The following is a 19,178-nucleotide window of genomic DNA, read 5'->3' as shown; positions in this document are numbered from 1 at the left end:
CTACACGCACATTTTGATATTAAGAAGGTAAATATGAATAAACACTAAGCCATAACTCATCTTCGGTTGGCACGAATTGTCTACCTAACTACTCTAATCTATGGTGTAGTACAACTCGTCTTCCCTAGACATGAATTATCAAAACATTCACTCACATATTTGTTAAGCGCCATTGCATGATCACTGCTTAAACCTTTAAGAGAAGCCCTTAGCCGCCAATCTCTTACAATAAAAGAAGTTTGAATTCAATTATAATAAAATCAATTCTAAGACGAGATTAATTTCATTAAAATGGATTACCAATTGCTTAGTACAACTAAGTCAATTGCTCATGACCATGCAATCAATATACGTAATCCAAAAAAATTCCCAAAATTAAGAACAATCAAACCGTGCTACTCGGACTAGGGTTATCAATTTCCTAAGGAATGCTTTAGTTACTCATGGAGAGGATGTCATCATTGTTGGTGTAGAAGTCATCTCCATGGACCGCCAATTGGGATATTCAATCTTCAAAACCCTAAAAGCCGCCAAAACTCTCTCTTCTATCCTCCATCTCCTCCTCTATATATATATATATATTGTAGGGTTTTCTCCCAAAGAAAGTAAATAGAAAAAGCCCGGCGAAAGAAAGAAGCCCAAACAGTTTTCTATATTTTTGTCAGTTTGTAACGCTATTTTGACTTGTTTGGAGTACGAATCTCGAAACTACTATTTGACACAAAAACGATGGGCTTCGGGTCTTCTTTTCAGAGCCGCTGAGTTTTCCCAATTCCGAGTTTTGGTAAAAAGTTATGCCCAAAATGCTGAAGCAGGTCCAGAATTTTTCTGCTCAAGTTGTTTCCTTATTGGAATAGGAAACCTCCTTTTCTTCATATAATGACCCAAAAACGAATATTTCTTGCTGAAAACTCCTTTTAAAGTTTTCTAGAATTATCCTTGAAGATCTTGGCCATTGGATCACCTTGGGTAGTCTAGCTCTCGCGGTCTCCATCCGTTGATTGAACTCAAAGACCCTAAAAGTAATAGAATTGACTGAATTTTTGGAGATTACCTAAAAATGACAAAAATCAATAAAATAACATAAGTACTACTATGTAATCATCACTAAGGAGTTATAACATGCAAGTTTAAGGGCTTAAATGTGCAACTTTTAGCGCTTATCACACCCCCAAACTTACATATTACTAGTCCCTTAGCAATACAAACCCTAAAAAATAAAAATGAAAGAACTAAACTACTTCATCTTTCGTGGAAGAATCGATTGCATTTAGCATATGCAACCAGCCTTTAAAAGTGAACTCTAGCATCCTTATAAAAGTGAACTTACATCCATCTATGTTGCTTACCATCCATACTCGTGTTTATTCCATAACATTCCTGAACTTGCTAGCAAATTTTTCAAATTTTGATTCCCATGACATAAATAACAATTCTAACATGTGTATGCATTTATTTCAATTTTTTTTTTTTTTTATTTATTTTTTTTTATCAATAAGAGTTTTGTGCAATGTTCGGATCCCTTAAGCTTTCTAGAAAACTAATGGCATGCTTTTGGTTAATGATTCCCAAACTGGCCGATTTTAGGGCTTAGGTGTTAAGACACCCCAAAGGACTTAATCATTCGAGTTAACTAGGCTGCGAATCCAAACTAACTCTTCAACCTCTATTTTCCTAAGTTTTCCACCTTTTTACGTGAATCCTCAATGCTTAATGAGGTAAGAGTCCCAGTTACTCAGTGGAAAACGGTCTACTTTTGCATACATTCCTATCATTATGCCACAATCATCAAAGTTTTCAAACCTACCAACTCATCTCAGTCAATTACAAAATATAATATGATATCAAGTTTATACTCCACATAATATATGCAAGTGTGCTCATGTGCAAAGTGAAGTACTCTAGAAGTCAGAAATCATGAAAATATGGAAAGACCAATAATGTGGACCACCTATGCTGACACGATGTCAAAAAATTTCAATTTATCTCCAAAATAACATTAATTCCACATACATGATGTATTAATACATTAAAAACTGCTTTGGGACATCAAACTAGCTTCACAGACATAAAATCATTGCTAACACCACATGCTCTCAACTCTACCATTCAAAAATTGGAATTTTTTTTTTCAAAAAATGTGGAATTAATTAATAAACTTGCAATTTTATTGCCTTACCCCCAAACTTGAACTGCACATTGTCCTCAATGTGCAATGAGAACAAAAATAGAAGAAGGGTTAGAACAGTTTTACTATAGAAGTGATGAATGTCAAAAGCCAACCGTCCAAGGCAATTGTCAAGCAAGGTGGTACCCCCAAACTTTAATACAAAAACATGTCAATGAAAACAACTAGACACCACTACGTGAGAGTGAACAAATCCCCAAAGGGTATGAAATAATAAACATACTCTCACTATCGCACACATATAGAGTAAAGTGTCATGATAAACAAAATAGAAAATAAATAAATAAATAAATAAAAATAAATATATATATTTTTAAAACCTATGAAATCTACAATTACAAATAAGACGCAATATGTCCCATAGGTGCTAAATTTAACGTCTCTAGCAAGACGGAATGTCACTCTCTAGCCCGTATCTAACACTCGACTACTTCCATCTCGTGCACCTAAATTCCTGCACTTGAAAACAAAAATAAATCAATAGAATATTATATACAAGACCTAAACTAACAATCAAACTAGAACTAATCTTTAACCTTACAATAACCGTTACACAGTCCCCGACAATGGTGCCAAAAATTGATGTGTATGTTATCAATGATAAAAACCACTTGCAATAGAATGAATCCTTGTAGGCTAGGGCTATGTTGAGGATGTCGAACCTCAAGGACCGTGTTGGTATTTTTAAATATGAAAGTAATTCCAATTTGATTCGAGATAAGAGAATTTGTGTTGTTTTTTCTATTTCTAAATGCAATGAAAATAAGTTAATGGAGAATAGATATTAAGAAATAAGGGACTTAGGGTATTGACTTCACCACTAGCCTCGTAAAATGGTCAATTGCTTCAACTATGGGGAAATTCATACTTTGCATATTAGGGAACCAAGTGGCTACACGCACATTTTGATATTAAGAAGGTAAATATGAATAAACACTAAGCCATAACTCATCTTCGGTTGGCACGAATTGTCTACCTAACTACTCTAATCTATGGTGTAGTACAACTTGTCTTCCCTAGGCATGAATTATCAAAACATTCACTCACATATTTGTTAAGCGCCATTGCATGATCACTGCTTAAACCTTTAAGAGAAGCCCTTAGCCGCCAATCTCTTACAATAAAAGAAGTTTGAATTCAATTATAATAAAATCAATTCTAAGACGAGATTAATTTCATTAAAATGGATTATAATCATTAAAACCCAATTGCTTAGTACAACTAAGTCAATTGCTCACGACCATGCAATCAATATACATAATCCAGAAAAATCCCCAGAGTTAAGAAAAATCAAACCATGCTACTCAAACTAAGGTTACATCAATTCCCTAAGGAATGCTTTAGCTACTCATGGAAAGGAAGGATGTCATCATTTTTGATGTAGAAGTCATCTCCATGGACCGCCAATTGGAATATTCAATCTTCAAAACCTTAAAAGCTGCCAAAACTCTCTCTTCTATCCTCCTCCTCCTCTGCTGAAAATCTCCTATATATATATATATATATATATATATGTTGTAGGGTTTCCTCCCAATGAAAGGAAATAGAAAAAGCTTGGCAAAAGAAAGAAGCTCAAACAGTTTTCTATATTTTTATCAGTTTGCAACGTTGTTTTGACCTGTTTGGAGTACGAATCTCGATATTGCTATTAGACACGAAAACGACGGGCTTCGAGTCTTCTTTTCAGAGCCACTGAGTTTTCCCAATTCCAAGTTTCAGGTAAAAAGTTATGCCTAAAATACTGAAGCTGGCCCAGAATTTCTTGCTCAAGTTGTTTCCTTATTGGAATAGGAAACCTCATTTTCTTCATATAATGACCCAAAAACGAATATTTCTTGCTGAAAACTCCTTTAAAAGTCTTCTAGAATTATCCTTGAATGATCTTGGCCATTGGATCACCTTGGATAGTCTAGCTCTCGCGATCTCCATCCATTAATTGAACTCAAAGACCCTAAAAGCAATGGAAATGACTGAATTTCTAGAGATTACCTAAAAATGACAAAAATTAATAAAATAACATAAGTACTACTATGTAATCATCACTAAGGAGTTATAACATGCAAGTTTAAGGGCTCAAATGTGCAACTTTCAGCCCTTATCAGCGTGTCATACCAATATCCTTTTCTGTGTCGAAGCCCGGATGTCCCGGTCCCATGGGTTTTTGTGTTGCGGGAGTCACCCGTTTCCACCTCCATCCCACTCCGATGAGCCTCTCATTCAATCCTTCCATGCCACATTTTACCCCTTTTCCCATGCTAGACTATGACAAAGTGTTGCTCATGACACTCATTATAGCCGCTTGGGATGCCATCATGGAGCTCCAATGACACCACTCCTCCCACACCGTGCTTGGACCTTAAAGTAGTCCCTTATGATGTTTATTCAAAATGTGCCGCGGTTCACATCCTTGAACACCATCATTGAGAACTATTCTTAGTCTTTGCACGCAGGTTTTGTTGCGATTACCATTTGCTCGGGTGAGACCATAACATTAGTTTACTCCTTGTGATAACATTGGCAAACAAATTATATATTTGTTTTGCCAAGTTAAATACAAGTGTGTTTGGTGACATGATCGTCTACCTCAAAATACCTTTCTTTTACATTCTTTGGCTTTTCACAGCCCGAACTATGCCGGAAATATATTACCCTTCACTACCGACACCTTTCCATTCCTCCGTGGAAGTACTTAGTTACTCAATAGTTTGAGATAATATATTTAGACATAGCCGCGGACAAGTCCCACAAGAGATGGCCCAATACTCTCATGTGTACATGCCCCCATGCTTTGCAAATGGTCATGCTCATGCATTAACGATGCACGCATATGAACTATGAAGTATGAACCAAGCTTGTACGCGCATATGAAGCATGAACCAAGCTTGTGCATATATAAGCGACGTGCGTGATACCCACATGCTATGCAATATTGTCTCGGGTACCAGTGACCTTTCTAATCAATATTGATGATAGTTAGAACAAGTACTCATCGCTACTAATGCAGGAATGTTATCACCTTTTTTTGCTTTTTATTACTCATTAGTTAATATTTATATATCCACACATACTGGACAAATGCATAGAGATACTCACACATAGATTATAGGGCGTGGGAATAGGTGATGCCCTCATGTTAGGAAAAGCTATATTATTGATTTCCATATGCCCTTCTTAGCCAACTAGTGTTTTCCATATAATAACATAAATGCATATCTATATATATATATATATATATAAATGCACGTGTATACGTGTTGCAATTAAACACTTTTGCTCCATCAATTATGATATCCTGTAGCCAAAACTAACTAACTATATATGTACGCATATATTTCCCATACTTACACCTATTAACTACTTAAAAATAATGTAAACCCATTTTTATTTAATATGCATTACAGTAGGCATGGGTATGGTTTGTGATTTTGGTTCCATGGAAGAGTTAGTTTGAAATTCTAAACTGCTGTAATAATTCGCTCTCCACAGATACCAAGGGCCTTGTAGCCTAGTGGTATCTCCTCTACCTCTCAAAGTGGATGGTAAGGGTTCGAGTCCCCAAAGGGACAAAGTGGGCATGTGAGTGGTGTGTGTTTCTTGCGAATGAAAAATACGTAGTAATAATTTCTCTCCACAGATGTCTTCTGTCTTCCCTTTGACTATGTGAGGGTTTGTTGAAATCAAGAGCTGTTTTGTCTTTTCTGTTAATTTTACGTGAATCATATGGGTTGCTTTTGTTTTCCTAGACCTATTTATTCTTTTATAAATAATTGTTTTATTAGGTGCTTTGAAAGAGATTTTTACTTATGATTTTATTAATTAACAATTATTGGTATAATTTTATTTCAATTATTGATATGATTTTATTAATACTCTATCATTCACTTCCTCCTACAGTTATAAGGGCCCCTGGGATGGACGTGCTTAAGGTTTCATTGAGTAAACCGTGTGAAGTAACTGATGGTGTCTCAGTGTGGGAGTGGACAGGCTCGGTCTTGGATGAGGGAGACGAAGCATCAAAATGGTTTTCTAATTATCTTGGTAAACCGAGTCGGCTAGTGCGTTTTAATGAAGGTAGCACTTGATTTAGTGTATCATATATAGTTGCAAATATAAAATTGTTTGCATACTGTTTTTCTGTAGGATTATGATGTGTTAAGGTTCCATTTGTTGCAGCAAAAATCATTTTCTGAAAGAGGAACTCCTGTTACAGCCGAATTTTACTATCAGGCTGTTTTAGGTTTGCAATATGAGGGCTGTAAAAAAAAAAAATCTGATGAGGAATCTTTTCAAAGCATGTCATGTTTCTTATAATGGAGACAAATTTTCTTATGGTATTTGGTGTGAGCTGCTTCCATCACTTTACCCTGGTTTGACAAGAAGCAAATTATTGCAGGCGTTTCCGTAGTTCTTTTCCCTCCGACAGATGATTCTGATTACAAAAGTTGGGGTATTTTGTACATGTATGGTGAAATGATAAAAGCTAGGACTGTCAAGCATGAAAATATGATTCGAGTCTGAAGTAAGCCACTTTGTGCAAATAATTCCAAACTCTACATGTGTACCTAATTAATCCTTGTAGCTCCCTTGATTAACAAGGACCATAATGGGTAATGACTTTTTATTTTTTCCTTCCCCTCATTAGGTTCCACTTTGATATAGAGGAGATGATTGTGGGGAGATGTTCACTTGAATTCCTAATGTGCGTCTCCGTTTTTTTTTCATTGGCAAGAAAGTCACACTCCCATTTGTCCCTGACGGGACTCGGACCCTCACCTCTCACAATGAAAGGTAGAGGAGATACTACTAGGTGTAGCAAGGGTCATTTGTCTTGCATCTGATCCAGATGGGAAAGTGATTAGGTATAAATGAGTGGGTATGCAGCACTACCCAACAATTTGAGCTTATGGGTAAATGAGCAAGCGTCCACCCGTTACAATTGGTATCAGAGCCAGACCAGTCTTTTATCTGGTGTCACGCCAAGCACCAGGACAAGAGGGCGTCCGGGTTTGCAGCCCGGGTAGGCAGGGTGGCCCGAGCCGCAACGAGGGCGTTGTGATTTTGGGTGGGGGAGAATGTAACAAGGGTCATTTGTCCCATATCAGATCCATATGGGAAAGTGATTGGGTATAAATGAGTGGGTATGCAACACTGCCCAACAATTTGAGATTTTGGGTAAATGGGCAAGCGTCCACCCGTTATACTAGGCCACCACCTTTGGTATGTCTCCGTTGTTATCACCATCATCTCACCTTGTATCCTTTGTTGACGATAATGATTATAATTAAAAGAGAGAGGATGAATGCTTATCTGTTGAACTAAACCTATTATATAGATTTTGGAAGTGTGGAAGCAAGCAAGTTTGGGGGCTGAAACTTGTAATCTCTAGATTTTCGCATAGTGAATTCTTTTGCCGGATCTTCACCATGGATGTAGGGTTTGCCGAACCACACTAAATCATTGTGTTCTTTGTGTGTGGTGCATTTACTTTATGTCTTTTTTCTTGGGTTCGATGTGTTTGTCGTAACAACTCTGATGCTAGGTGACTAGCTTGTTTAGTTGTTTGTCAAATGAAGCTGCAGCATGCCGTGGTGGGTTTGGATCCTAAGCATGGTATACCATGATTTATATTGTGTAAAAGAAAATCTATAGAGTTGGTTGATAAATTTATAAAGCAATGTAATTTTGATATACTATACAGCATTATTTATTTAATAGTGATCGTTATTTCTCTGTTATTGATCCCATCTATTTGACATTCATTCATATTAAATTCCTGGAGGAAATTTGAGTAGCCTAATGGAAACCTAAACCTTATTTTGGCTGTCCCTCTCATATCCTAACGGCACTCCATGAAGCCCTCCCCCTGTTTGTCTTTAATCAGAGTCACGAGATTTTAGGTATCTGTCTATTTGCAATTGTGTGTGTGGTAAAGCTTATAACTGTCACGAAAATAAAGCCGTCCTGTTATTTTTTTTGTTTTTTTGTTATTCCTTCTTTTTTCAGCTTGTGACTTGCTCTCTCTCTCCACACACACGCTCAAGTATTTTTCTTTTCAAAATGTTGTGTTCAGGTTAGAAACATGTTCTAATTTAATTTACTTTTGGGTCTGTTTGACTCTCATGGAAACTGAATTAGATTGTTGAGTCTGCGTTGTTGCCTCACTTGGGATAATCTATTAGATAAGAAATGGGCAGGACTCAGAAAAGTTGATGACTAGGATCAAGATTCTCACAAAAAAATTATTGTTGTGCGTAACTTGCAAATAAATGGGTGTAATTTTGGTTGGTTATTTTTCTATGCAGTATCAGAGACTAGAGCGGTGGACCCTAATTATGCTTGTGGATACAAAATTATGTTTTCTGACCAGTATCCGTTCCTCCTGCTATCCCAGGTTAGGTTAAGTTCACAATTAATAATTTATGTAATCCTTGCTATTGGATAGAATCTCAGACCTGGATCTTGTCAATGCATTTTTTGCAGGGTTCATTGGATGCACTAAATAAGATTCTCAAGGAGCCCATATCAGTTAACCGTTTTAGACCCAAGTAATTATTTGGCTTGCATCTATTATTTCATTTTAGCTGATCCAAGCATTTTGTTTCTTATGGTACATATATAATAAACTGTCTGAATCTATGAAACTTGCTTCAGTTGGAGGCTTGGGGGCTGGAGCTTGTTCCAATTATTTACTGCTTTAGACCCATATGTTTTACTACATATTCTAATCCTCAATCTTAAACACTTTTTTTTTTTTTCTTTTGACTCTTTCTTCCCTTTCTGTGTTCTCACATGTGATACCTACTGTTTCTTATCTTCTTAAACATTTATATAACTTTTTAGTTGAATGTCACAGCATTCTTGTTGATGGTTGTGAACCTTTTTCTGAGGACTTATGGAAGGAGATCAAGATAAACAAATTTACATTTCATGGTGTCAAGCTATGCTCCCGCTGTAAGGTAAAATGTTATTCACCTTCATTTTTCTCTTTTTATATGAAAAATCACTTTTTAAAGCATATTAAAGTATTTTACATTTACCATTAAAAACAATCATTATTTTCATAGTTGCCGATTTCTTCTTCTTCTTTTTTCTTTTTTTCGAGTATTGCATTTTACAGTGACGTCAGCTAGTAAAATATTATTAACTCAGCTAGGAAAATATTATTCGCGTCTTGGTAGATACAACAGCAACAACCACTACCAAAGACTTTTCCCAACTACTTTGGGTCGGCTACATGAATTATATTCTTCCATTTCGCTCTATGGCCATAGCACTTGGTAGATATGAACTTAAAAGATAATATGCAGAAAGCGACTGCAGCTTGTTCATGCCTAAGCAACAGAGCTTAACAGGTAGCCCATATTGAAGTTCTGAGGTTTTTTAGAATTATAAATTCACAATTATCAAAATCACATGTTTACTTGAAAAAAAATTTGTTCTGTTTTGCATTTTTAAATGTCCAGTAAGATCAGCAGTAACATGAGTGATCAAATTATTTGTTGGCGCTCACTTTCCCGTGGAAATATCATGTCAGACCCTTTTTGGGGATTGCCATCTTTAATTTGCAAGCCGAATATACGAGTTCTATGATTTTTATTTTATTTTTTATTTTATTTTTATTTTTTTGCATAAAAAATGTTCCTTCTCATCATGAATAGGCTTGTTAGATTTGTGATGTTTGATCATTGATTCGTCATGTTTCTCTCTTGGATATATGGATGTATTATAACTTCTGGCTGTTTACTGAGACTCATAATTTTCAGGTACCCACAATTAATCAAGAAAATGCAGTGGCAGGATCTGAGCCAACTGAAACTCTTATGAAGTTCCGGTCCGATAAAGTCTTGCGCCCGACAAAGAAACAGCAGGGGAAGGTGATATTTGAGTAACAAAAAACAGTCAAACAACCCTCCATTAATGTGAAGTGTTCTGAAAATTCATGTAACATATTGCTGCAGGTATACTTTGGGCAGAATTTAGTCTGCAAGGACTCTCTTACTGAAGAAAAGAGAAAGATCATTGAAGTGGGAGATCCTGTTTATGTCCTTCATGAGATCTCTTCCTGTGTTGATGCAGCAGCTTGAACACTTTTACTGTCTTGTGTCTATAGCTGCTATAATGAATAATACAGTATGTGTGTCATAATAAAAGAACCAGTGGGTGGTTTGATAGTGTCTAGCATTTTCATAGGCAAAAAGTTCCCAAATGAGATGCATATTCAGAAAGTTTGTGTGGTACAAGTCTTTATAAAAGAACTTTGAACTGCATGCTGGCACTTCGACTCGGAGCATATTGGACTGGCAAATGGGGCTACTGTGAGGTGACTTTGTCCTTTATAATTATTTGAATCAGTAAGTTACTGTTGCGAAGCATTTCCTTTAATAGATGCATTAGTTGCGAACACAATTAAGTACTTAAATTTGAGAAAGTAAGTATCAGCGGAAATGTTTTGCTGCAGCTTTTAATTTACAAAAACTTCAAAACGCACTTGGAAGTTGGAATGCATTCTAATAATGCACTCTTGATAAAGAAATGCAATTTTCTTGTATCACAATACAAGTACTTACGTGGGTAGAGTAAGGAATGATATGATAGCTTAAGGATTGCCAGACCCAAAATAGTTGGTAAAAGCTTCCGTGTCTGTAATTTATTTAATTTAGTGTATGTAATTTTTAAATTTTTTATAAAATGTCCCTATAAAAATTCTCTTTGTCTAGAAATTTCTCTAACTCTTTCTTCTTTCCTTCTTTTAATTTGTTGTTTTTTCAGGTTTCTTTGATCCCTTAAAAAAAATTTGCATTCACTATTTTCAATAAAACTCTAATTTTCCTCGTCAAAGCTTTCATTTTTCTTTTCTTCTTTCTTTTATTCTTTTTCTCTTCTTATTTTTATTTTTATTTTTTATTTTTTTATCATGCTCATTATGCCTCGTTCTAAATTAAATTACTGGCTTCGTCCCTTAACACACACCTCACGTGTGGCCTTCTTTTGGTCCAACGTGTGTTTTGATTTTAATTATAAGGGTGATGGTATGGTTTGAACTCGGGATCTTATCTGCTCTGATACTATTTTAAATCATTTATTCTAAAAGTTTAAGCTATTAAAGATAGTATAACTTTAGTGGTTAAATATTTCGATAAAATACATATACCGAATACCTTTAGATGGTTAATGAAATATTGAACACATGCCTGTGGCTATGAATATGCCAATAAAACGAGAAATACTGGTTGTCATAACCTCAGATGAAGTTATTACAAATGACATTCAAAAGTTAAATATAGTCAGCAAAATGGCATGTAATAGAAAAAGATTTAAGACAAACAATTAATGTTGCGGACCAGGATCATATGGGATTTAGATAAAAATGAAGAAGATGATGATTGATTATTCATGTGGAAAGGGATGAGTAGGTGGTTATAATGTGGTGATTGTCGCTTAGAGCATCTCCAGCAGTATGTTAAAACATCCTTTATGTAAAATAAACACTGGCACGTATAATGTGTAATTTTTTTTTTATCTCCAGAAGATACACAAATGTGTAAAATTATTGTGTATTTTACACAGCCACATCAACATATTTCTTTTCTCCCCCCTCTTTCTCATTTCATTAACAAATCAATCCTATATTAAGTAGGTTTGTACAAGTTATGTAGAGACACGTGGTTGGTTATTATTGGCAGATATATTTTAACACAAAAGATATAAAATAATGGCTGGAGCTAAAAATAAGTGGCCCAAAATTTTTGTATAAATCTACTATGACACATCAGAATTACACTATATATATATATCTGATGTGTATTTTGTGTAAATTTGATGTGTGATAGTAGATTTACACAAAAAAAAAATTTGACTAATTATTTTTAGCTCCAACCATTGTTTTTTATATTTTGTGGAAATATATATATATATATATATATATATATATATATATATATGCCAATAACAACCAACCATGTTTCATACCCAAAATCCTACATAACTTTTACAAACCTACTTAACATAGGGTTGATTCGTTAATGAAAACACAGGGTTGATTCGTTAATGAAATGAGAAAGAGGGAGGAAAGAGAAATTATGCTGATGTGAATGTGTAAAAGGGTTGTGCAAAATACATAACAATTTTACACATTTGTGAGGAAATAATGTATCTTAACATACTGCTGGAATAAAAAAAGTTTTACACATTATGTATATTTTACACAAATTGATCTTTTAACATACTGTTAGAGATGGTCTTGGAAATAATTTTTCGTAAATGAAAAAACTGAATTGTATCTGTTTACAAGGACTTCTCTCTTCATCTCCTCCTGCATCTTTCCTACATAATCAAGAAATATTCAGAGATGCAACAGATGAGAAGTTTGTACGCATATGTATACACATCTATACAGAAAAAGGGGATCATTAGAGAAAGAAAGTACACAACATAGTTTGTACACATAGTGACCTAGAAAATTTTGTAAGGGGGCGGTCTTTTAATTTGTGGGGAGCAAACTTATATAGTGGGTCCATTTTAGTAATTTTTATAGGGTTTTCTTCATAAATTTTAAAACAATTAAAGTATAAAATGGAAATAAAATAAAATAAAATTAGTGGGAGCGAATTATAATTTTAGTGGGGCCATCTTCATAAATTCTAAAAAAATTGAGGTATAAAATGAAAATATAAAAAATCCAGTGGGGGCATCTGCCCCCACTGGTCCTATGTTAGGTCCGTGCCTCTTTGTAGTCGCATATGCAATGTAACAAAATTAGGCCATATCAGCATAACTAAACAGAATGGGTTATTGCACTTGTAAATTTTTTTCAACTTCACACGCATAGCATAAAATGCACCAATATGTATGACGATGTTATTAAAAATGTTTAATATTATACTTTTTTTTTATGAAAATATACTTAATTATGAAATGAAAGATATATTATCTTCCATTAACAAATGATACGTCAACAAGTTTCAACTTTAACTTGAAATAAAAGGTAAATTGCACTCACACCATTTGAAGTTCACCCTATCTACTCATATGTATAATTTGGATAAACCTACCTTCATACTTTTTGTGATTTGTCCTCTGATTACACTCAACCCCCAACCATCTTCTATCAGTCAGAAAAGTACTTTGAATCTATGCAAAATGTCCATTTTACCCATTGACTTGGTGAAAAGACCTATGACTTTACTTTCTCAATTGAAATGACTAATTTACCTCTTTTAAAATTTTCATATATAGACAAATATACCCTTTTTTCCATTCTACATAAACATACAAATTCATGCAATTTTCAAATAAACAAATTATTATTAAATTTTTTTGTTATAGAAGTAATTTTGCTTTAATCAAACTCAAACTATTTTTATTGTGAGAGATTGGCGGCTAAGGGCTTCTCTTAATGGTTTAAGTAGTGATTATGCAATGGTCCTTAATTAAATATGTATGAATGAATGTTTTGATAATTCATGCCTAGGGAAAATGAGTTGTACTGCACCCTAGATTAGAGTAGTTAGGTAGACAATTCGTGCCAACCGAAGATGAGTTATGGCTTAGTATTTATTCATATTTGCCTTCTTACTTGAATTAAAGTATGCTTGTAGCCACTTGATTCCCGAATATACATAAGTTTGAATTTCCCCATAGTTGAAGCAATCGACCATATTACGAGACTAGAGATGAAGTCAATCCTTAAGTTCTTCTCACTTTAATCTTATCCCTTGATAATTTAGTTTATTTTCAATTTTATTGCAATTTAGAAGTAAAAAACAACAAAATCATCTTCTCTTGAATTAAGTTAAACTATCCCTATTTGCTCCTTGATTCCACGAGCTTATCGATGCAAGGGAGTTTGGCTAGGAATAATTTTATACTTAACAATCCACCATAGTCCTTGAGGTTCGACACCCTCAACATAGCCTTATCCTACAAGGATTTATTTTATTGCAAGTGGTTTATCATTGATAATACACACATCAGCGGGATTGCTGATTTTTGCTCTTTTCAAATCCTACATAGGCTGGACTTTCTCAAAAAGCTCTAGCACGAGTTTAGGGCCCGTTTTTTATGACAGAGGTCATAAGAATGACTATTGAAGGGGGAGAACACACAAGATATTGGATTGGCAGCTTGGAGCAATCTTCCATTGTTGAAGCTTAAAGAAGGTGACTTTGGTCAAAGTTTCAGTCCATGGAGATGGCGTTCATCACACCATTGAAGATTTTTACTTTCACCTAAATCATCTATTAGCTAGGGAATTGATGTAACTCTAGCCAAGTAACATGGTTTAATTGTCTATATTTTTAGGGATTTTTATACACATGTGTATTGATTGCATAATTGTGGGAATTACATTAGTTATACTAATGTAATTGGATTCTAAAGTTTATAATCAATTTCAATGGAATTTTCTTCTTGTCTTAGAAATTAATTGTGTTTTAATTAGGATATTTGACTAATCCAGTTTGTCCATGCGTCTTCATTAAGAAATCCAGATCTGGATTTGCTATTATAGTAGTATATGTTGACGATTTCAATCTTGTGGGAACTCCTGAAGAGCTTACTATGACTGCTAATTATTTGAAATAAAAGATCTTGAAAAAACAAAATTATATCTCGGCCTGCAGATTGAGCATTTACCAAATAAAGTTCTTATCCACCGGTTAACATATATAGAAAATGTCCTGAAGCGCTTTTATATGGATAAGGCTCATCCATTGAGCTCCACAATGATCTTTCGATCACTTGGTATTAAGAAAGATCATTTTTGTCCTAAAGATGGTGAATAAGAATTTATTGGTCCTGAAGTACCATATCTTAGTGCAATTGGTGCTCTGATGTATCTTTAAATTGCACTCGGCCCAATATAGCATTTTTAGTAAACTTACTAGCACCGCACAGTTCTGCACCAACTCAGAGACATTAGACTGGGTGAAGCACATTCTGCGTTATCTTTGTGGAACTACTAATATGAGGTTGTTCTATTCAAAAATATCAAAGCCCTACTTGATTGGATATGCAAATGCAGGATATCTTTCCAACCCACATCAAGCTCGATCCCAAATAGGGTATGTGTTTACTTGTGGCAATACTGCTATATCATGGTGATCTATGAAGCAGACAATGACTGTAATACCCTTAATTTTAAAAGGATAGTCTCGGCATTTTAGTTATTGTTTTATTGTATTTTTGTGTGACTATTTGCTTATTTGTTTAAGTGTTTAATTGTTTTCAGTATTGATTTGATTTAATTGTTTAATTATGAATTTAAATTTCATTAATTGATTTCTTGTTTCCTTTACTTGACTTGTGTATTTAGTTGTATATGTATTTTCTTTAATTGGATTAATTCAGTATTAATTGATTTATTGTAATTGTTTAATTATGTAAAATAAGTTAAATAAGTTTTGTTTTTAAAATACGTTAATTAACTAGGGTTCTCTAAGAGGTCAGTATGTGTAGCCGACATAGATTAACTGGGGTTTTGTTCTATGGGCCGACTTGGATGTAATTAGGGTTATATCTCTAATTATACATGGACTAGGGTTTATTGTTCTAAGCCTATAAATATAACATTACTGTGGTTTAGGGTTTTAGAAATCTTAAACGTAATTCTGTAAAACAAGAAATAAAGAGAAACAAAGAGAGGTTGTGAGGGAAACAGAAGAACCTAGGTGAAGGTTTCGACTGTGGTTTATGGGTCGGACCTAGGAGAAGGGAAACCAGAACCAGAGGAGGCTTGAAGGTATTCGGTGGTTGCCGGAAATTTAGAGACGACGCCGAGATTTCATAACTGAAATTACAGGCAAGTTTTGTTCTTCCTCTTTCCCGTTGGCTTGTGTTCTATGCACCTAGATAGTCTCTAGGGTTTAATGGATTATTAATTGAATTATGCATGCTTAGTATAGGCTAAATTGAATATCTGTATGTGTTGAATTATTTCAGTTACGATTCTTGCAAGTTTTGTTACAATGTTTGATTCTTAAGCATGTTAAATCGGTAAGGGTTCTAAGGTTCTTATTAATGCAAACTGGTTTAAATAATGGGACCGGGATGATACTGGATATATAGTAGACTGTTAAGACCATTAGAGACCTTTACATAGATGAACAGAATCATCGGAAGTTGCCGGAGATGAAGCAGAAGACGCGTAGTAGGCAAAGAGAAGGCTCTTTGATTTAAAAGAGAAGGCTCCATGCCTTAGGGAGCTTTCTCCCAAGTCTTGAGAGCAGGCTCTCTCATTTTGTGCGTTCTGTAGTTTATTTTTCAGAACTATTTGGGTGCTTAGCTCTTTTTAATTAGTTGTGGGACTTTGCAGAGGGTTTAATTATTGAACTTAAGTTGTTATTAAGACCTCTAAATGCCTGAGTGGTCCATTAAATTAATGGAGTTAGTAGTGTGAAATTTAAACAACTTCGCATGCTGTTACCGGTTGGAAAGGAAATTAATTGCTTAGCCTTAATTCAGCAATTTAATGAGTTGTAACATGATTTAAATCTTATTTTGGATGCATCGTAGGGTCTGTTATTTATTAAATTGTACCTATACATGCTGTGGACTTTGGTTGCTAAACTACTCTTTATAATTCTGTAGTTTACATGGTTTTGAACTGGATTAGACTTTGGGTTTTAATTGTTATAATATCACCTACTGTTCTGCAATTAATTGGATTTCGGTTTTGAACTGGATTATGGTTTTGGAATTTAATTGTTGAAATATTATATATTATTCTGCAATTAACTGGAGTATGATTTTAAACTGTAACTGCTGAAATATTTTACCCTATTCTGTAATTACCTGGATTATGGTTTGGAACTGGATTATGGATTTGGACTTAAGTTGTTGAACTGCTATCTAGGTTCTGTAATTTAAATGGATGTTGAGGATTGTATGCACCGGTATGGGACGGTGGCATACTAGGATGGTTTAGCTCAAAATGCTAAAACCTACCCTATTGGAATAAGGGAATGGATTATAAAACTTGAATCCTACTTATATTTAGGTCAACTCAACTGAGTAAGTTGAGTGACCACATGGATTAACAGTTGTTCGTAGTTAAGTCATATCAACTGAATAAGTTGAGTGATTAACTGGATTTTAAATTGTATGTCAACTCAATGAATAATTGAATGATATACTCTGATTTTGGACAGATTTTAGATATATGGTTATGGTACCACGAGATGAGCTTGAGTCTCAGGCTCGTTGGTTAGAGTGCGTATATGCAGTGGATGCGTAACTAGCTATGGTAGGTTGAGGTGTACCCTGTTAGGTCTAGATACTCATGCCCACCTTTGGGTGCTTTTTCGCATGTTGCCTTCTATTCAGGTTGAGACCCCTATTGTAGTCTAGTGAATGTCTCTTAGTGTGGATATATATATGTATAGACTAGATAAATATTGTGAGGTATCTAGGGTGTTTCTGTGTATCGGGTCACTGTATGGATTGTAGTTAGATTAGAACTTGTTCGTGGGCCTGACCCACTCTTTTATTCTTTTCAGGTACAGGACGGTTCTAGCCTTAGAGCTTGATCGTGCTTGTCGAGGACAGTCTCTTATTCATCTGCTTACGTAGGATTTCTCTCGATGTTCTAGTTTAGTTTTATTTTCGGTTATTTAGTTCAGTTAGGATTTTTATTTAGGGGTCCACTAGATGGATTCCCAAGTTGTACTCTTAAAGGTTTTAGAGAACTGGATTAACATTATTCACTATCGTTTGGAGGATTTTATATTTGTTATTTCTTTCAGCTTTATTCTATTTATTATTTCATTTTTATATTCTGTGTTCGGTTTAAAATACTTTAATTGTTTGATATTTCCCTTGGGTTTGGGCCTGGGCTTGATCAACTCGTGTCTCGGATCCAAGGGGTATCACAATGACTGCCACTTCTTCAAATCACTTTGAGATCCTCGCAATTCATGAAGCAGGTCGGGAATGTATTTGGTTGAGATTTATGATACAACATATTCGGGAATCGTGCGGACTCTATCCAATAATAGATAGCCCCACAATTTTATATGAAGACAAAATTGCTTGTATCACACATATAAGAGGAGGCTGTATCAAAAGTGATAAAACCAAACACATTTCACCAATGTTCTTCTCCGCACAGAAGTTCCAGAAGAGCCGTGACATTGATATTTAGTAGATACGATCCAGCGACAATCTATCAGATTTATTCACTAAAGCGCTTCCAGCTACAACATTCAAGAAGCTAGTGCATAATATTGGAATGCGTCACCTAAAGAATCTTCATTGTTGAACTAATGCAACAATGAGGGGGAGCAATTAATTGAAAAGATATTGGCATACTGTACTCTTTTATCTTCATTTAGGTTTTTTCCCACTAGATTTTCTTAGTAAGGTTTTAATATTGCAGTTTTAACCCATGCAATACACTTTTTCAGATACACAAGAATATTGTATTCTTTTTTCTTCGCTAGGGGTTTGTCCCACTAGGTTTTCCTTAGTAAGGTTTTAACGAGTCATATTCTTAGTGTAAACTAGTGGACCCCAAAGAAGGGTATTGTACATGTGGGATCCATGTGCCAAAAGCAAAAGCACTGATGTATAAATGTAATTGGAAATTAAGTGGACAAAATGGGTTGAATAGACATGTGTGCTTTCGTGTTTAAAATGTAATTAAAGTGTGAGCAATTAATCAGTTATCAGAACTTGGAAGTTACACAAACAAGGTCTTTATTTATGTATGCTTGTGTACAAGGTGAATTAATGAAAAGCAATTCAAAGCTCCTTTTTGTAATGACACTTCTGTTAGTAGTTCTCTCATATCTTTTTATATATATTTCTTTCTTTATATTAATAATAAAATATAAGGATAATTTTACTCACACCCCCTTAGGTATGGCCATTTTTCACCCTCAAATATGTTTTGAAAATAACTATTATTTAGGTTGATTTTTATTTTTCTGTTAAAGTCTCCATTAAAAGAATTAGAAAAGACAACTTTGCCCCTAATTTTTTAATCCCATTTATT

The 19,178-nt window shown here is 34.6% G+C and overlaps 1 protein-coding gene across 2 annotated transcripts in view; it reads left to right on the top strand.

The window, feature by feature from the left end:
- Positions 1–10,607, top strand: part of LOC132268865 (uncharacterized) — a 28,441-nt gene extending 17,834 nt beyond the window's left edge. The window contains exons 3-8 of one of the 2 annotated variants that reach the window (XM_059769751.1): positions 6,083–6,259; positions 8,491–8,579; positions 8,669–8,733; positions 9,042–9,144; positions 9,952–10,062; positions 10,147–10,607. In XM_059769751.1, the coding sequence (XP_059625734.1) occupies positions 6,083–6,259; positions 8,491–8,579; positions 8,669–8,733; positions 9,042–9,144; positions 9,952–10,062; positions 10,147–10,272 (671 nt within the window). In that variant the 3' untranslated portion in view covers positions 10,273–10,607. The remainder of the gene's footprint in view (positions 1–6,082; positions 6,260–8,490; positions 8,580–8,668; positions 8,734–9,041; positions 9,145–9,951; positions 10,063–10,146) is intronic. The other variant, XM_059769759.1, reaches the window with a different exon arrangement.
- Positions 10,608–19,178: the final 8,571 nt, after the last annotated feature.

The sequence above is a fragment of the Cornus florida genome, unplaced genomic scaffold, assembly GCF_030987335.1.
Source record: "Cornus florida cultivar Cherokee Brave unplaced genomic scaffold, ASM3098733v1 CherokeeBrave_3.0.0_Hap2_Chr01, whole genome shotgun sequence".
NCBI classification, from domain to species: domain Eukaryota; kingdom Viridiplantae; phylum Streptophyta; class Magnoliopsida; order Cornales; family Cornaceae; genus Cornus; species Cornus florida.
Note: the sequence above shows the minus strand (reverse complement) of the source record. Positions and strands in the feature narration are given on the sequence as shown.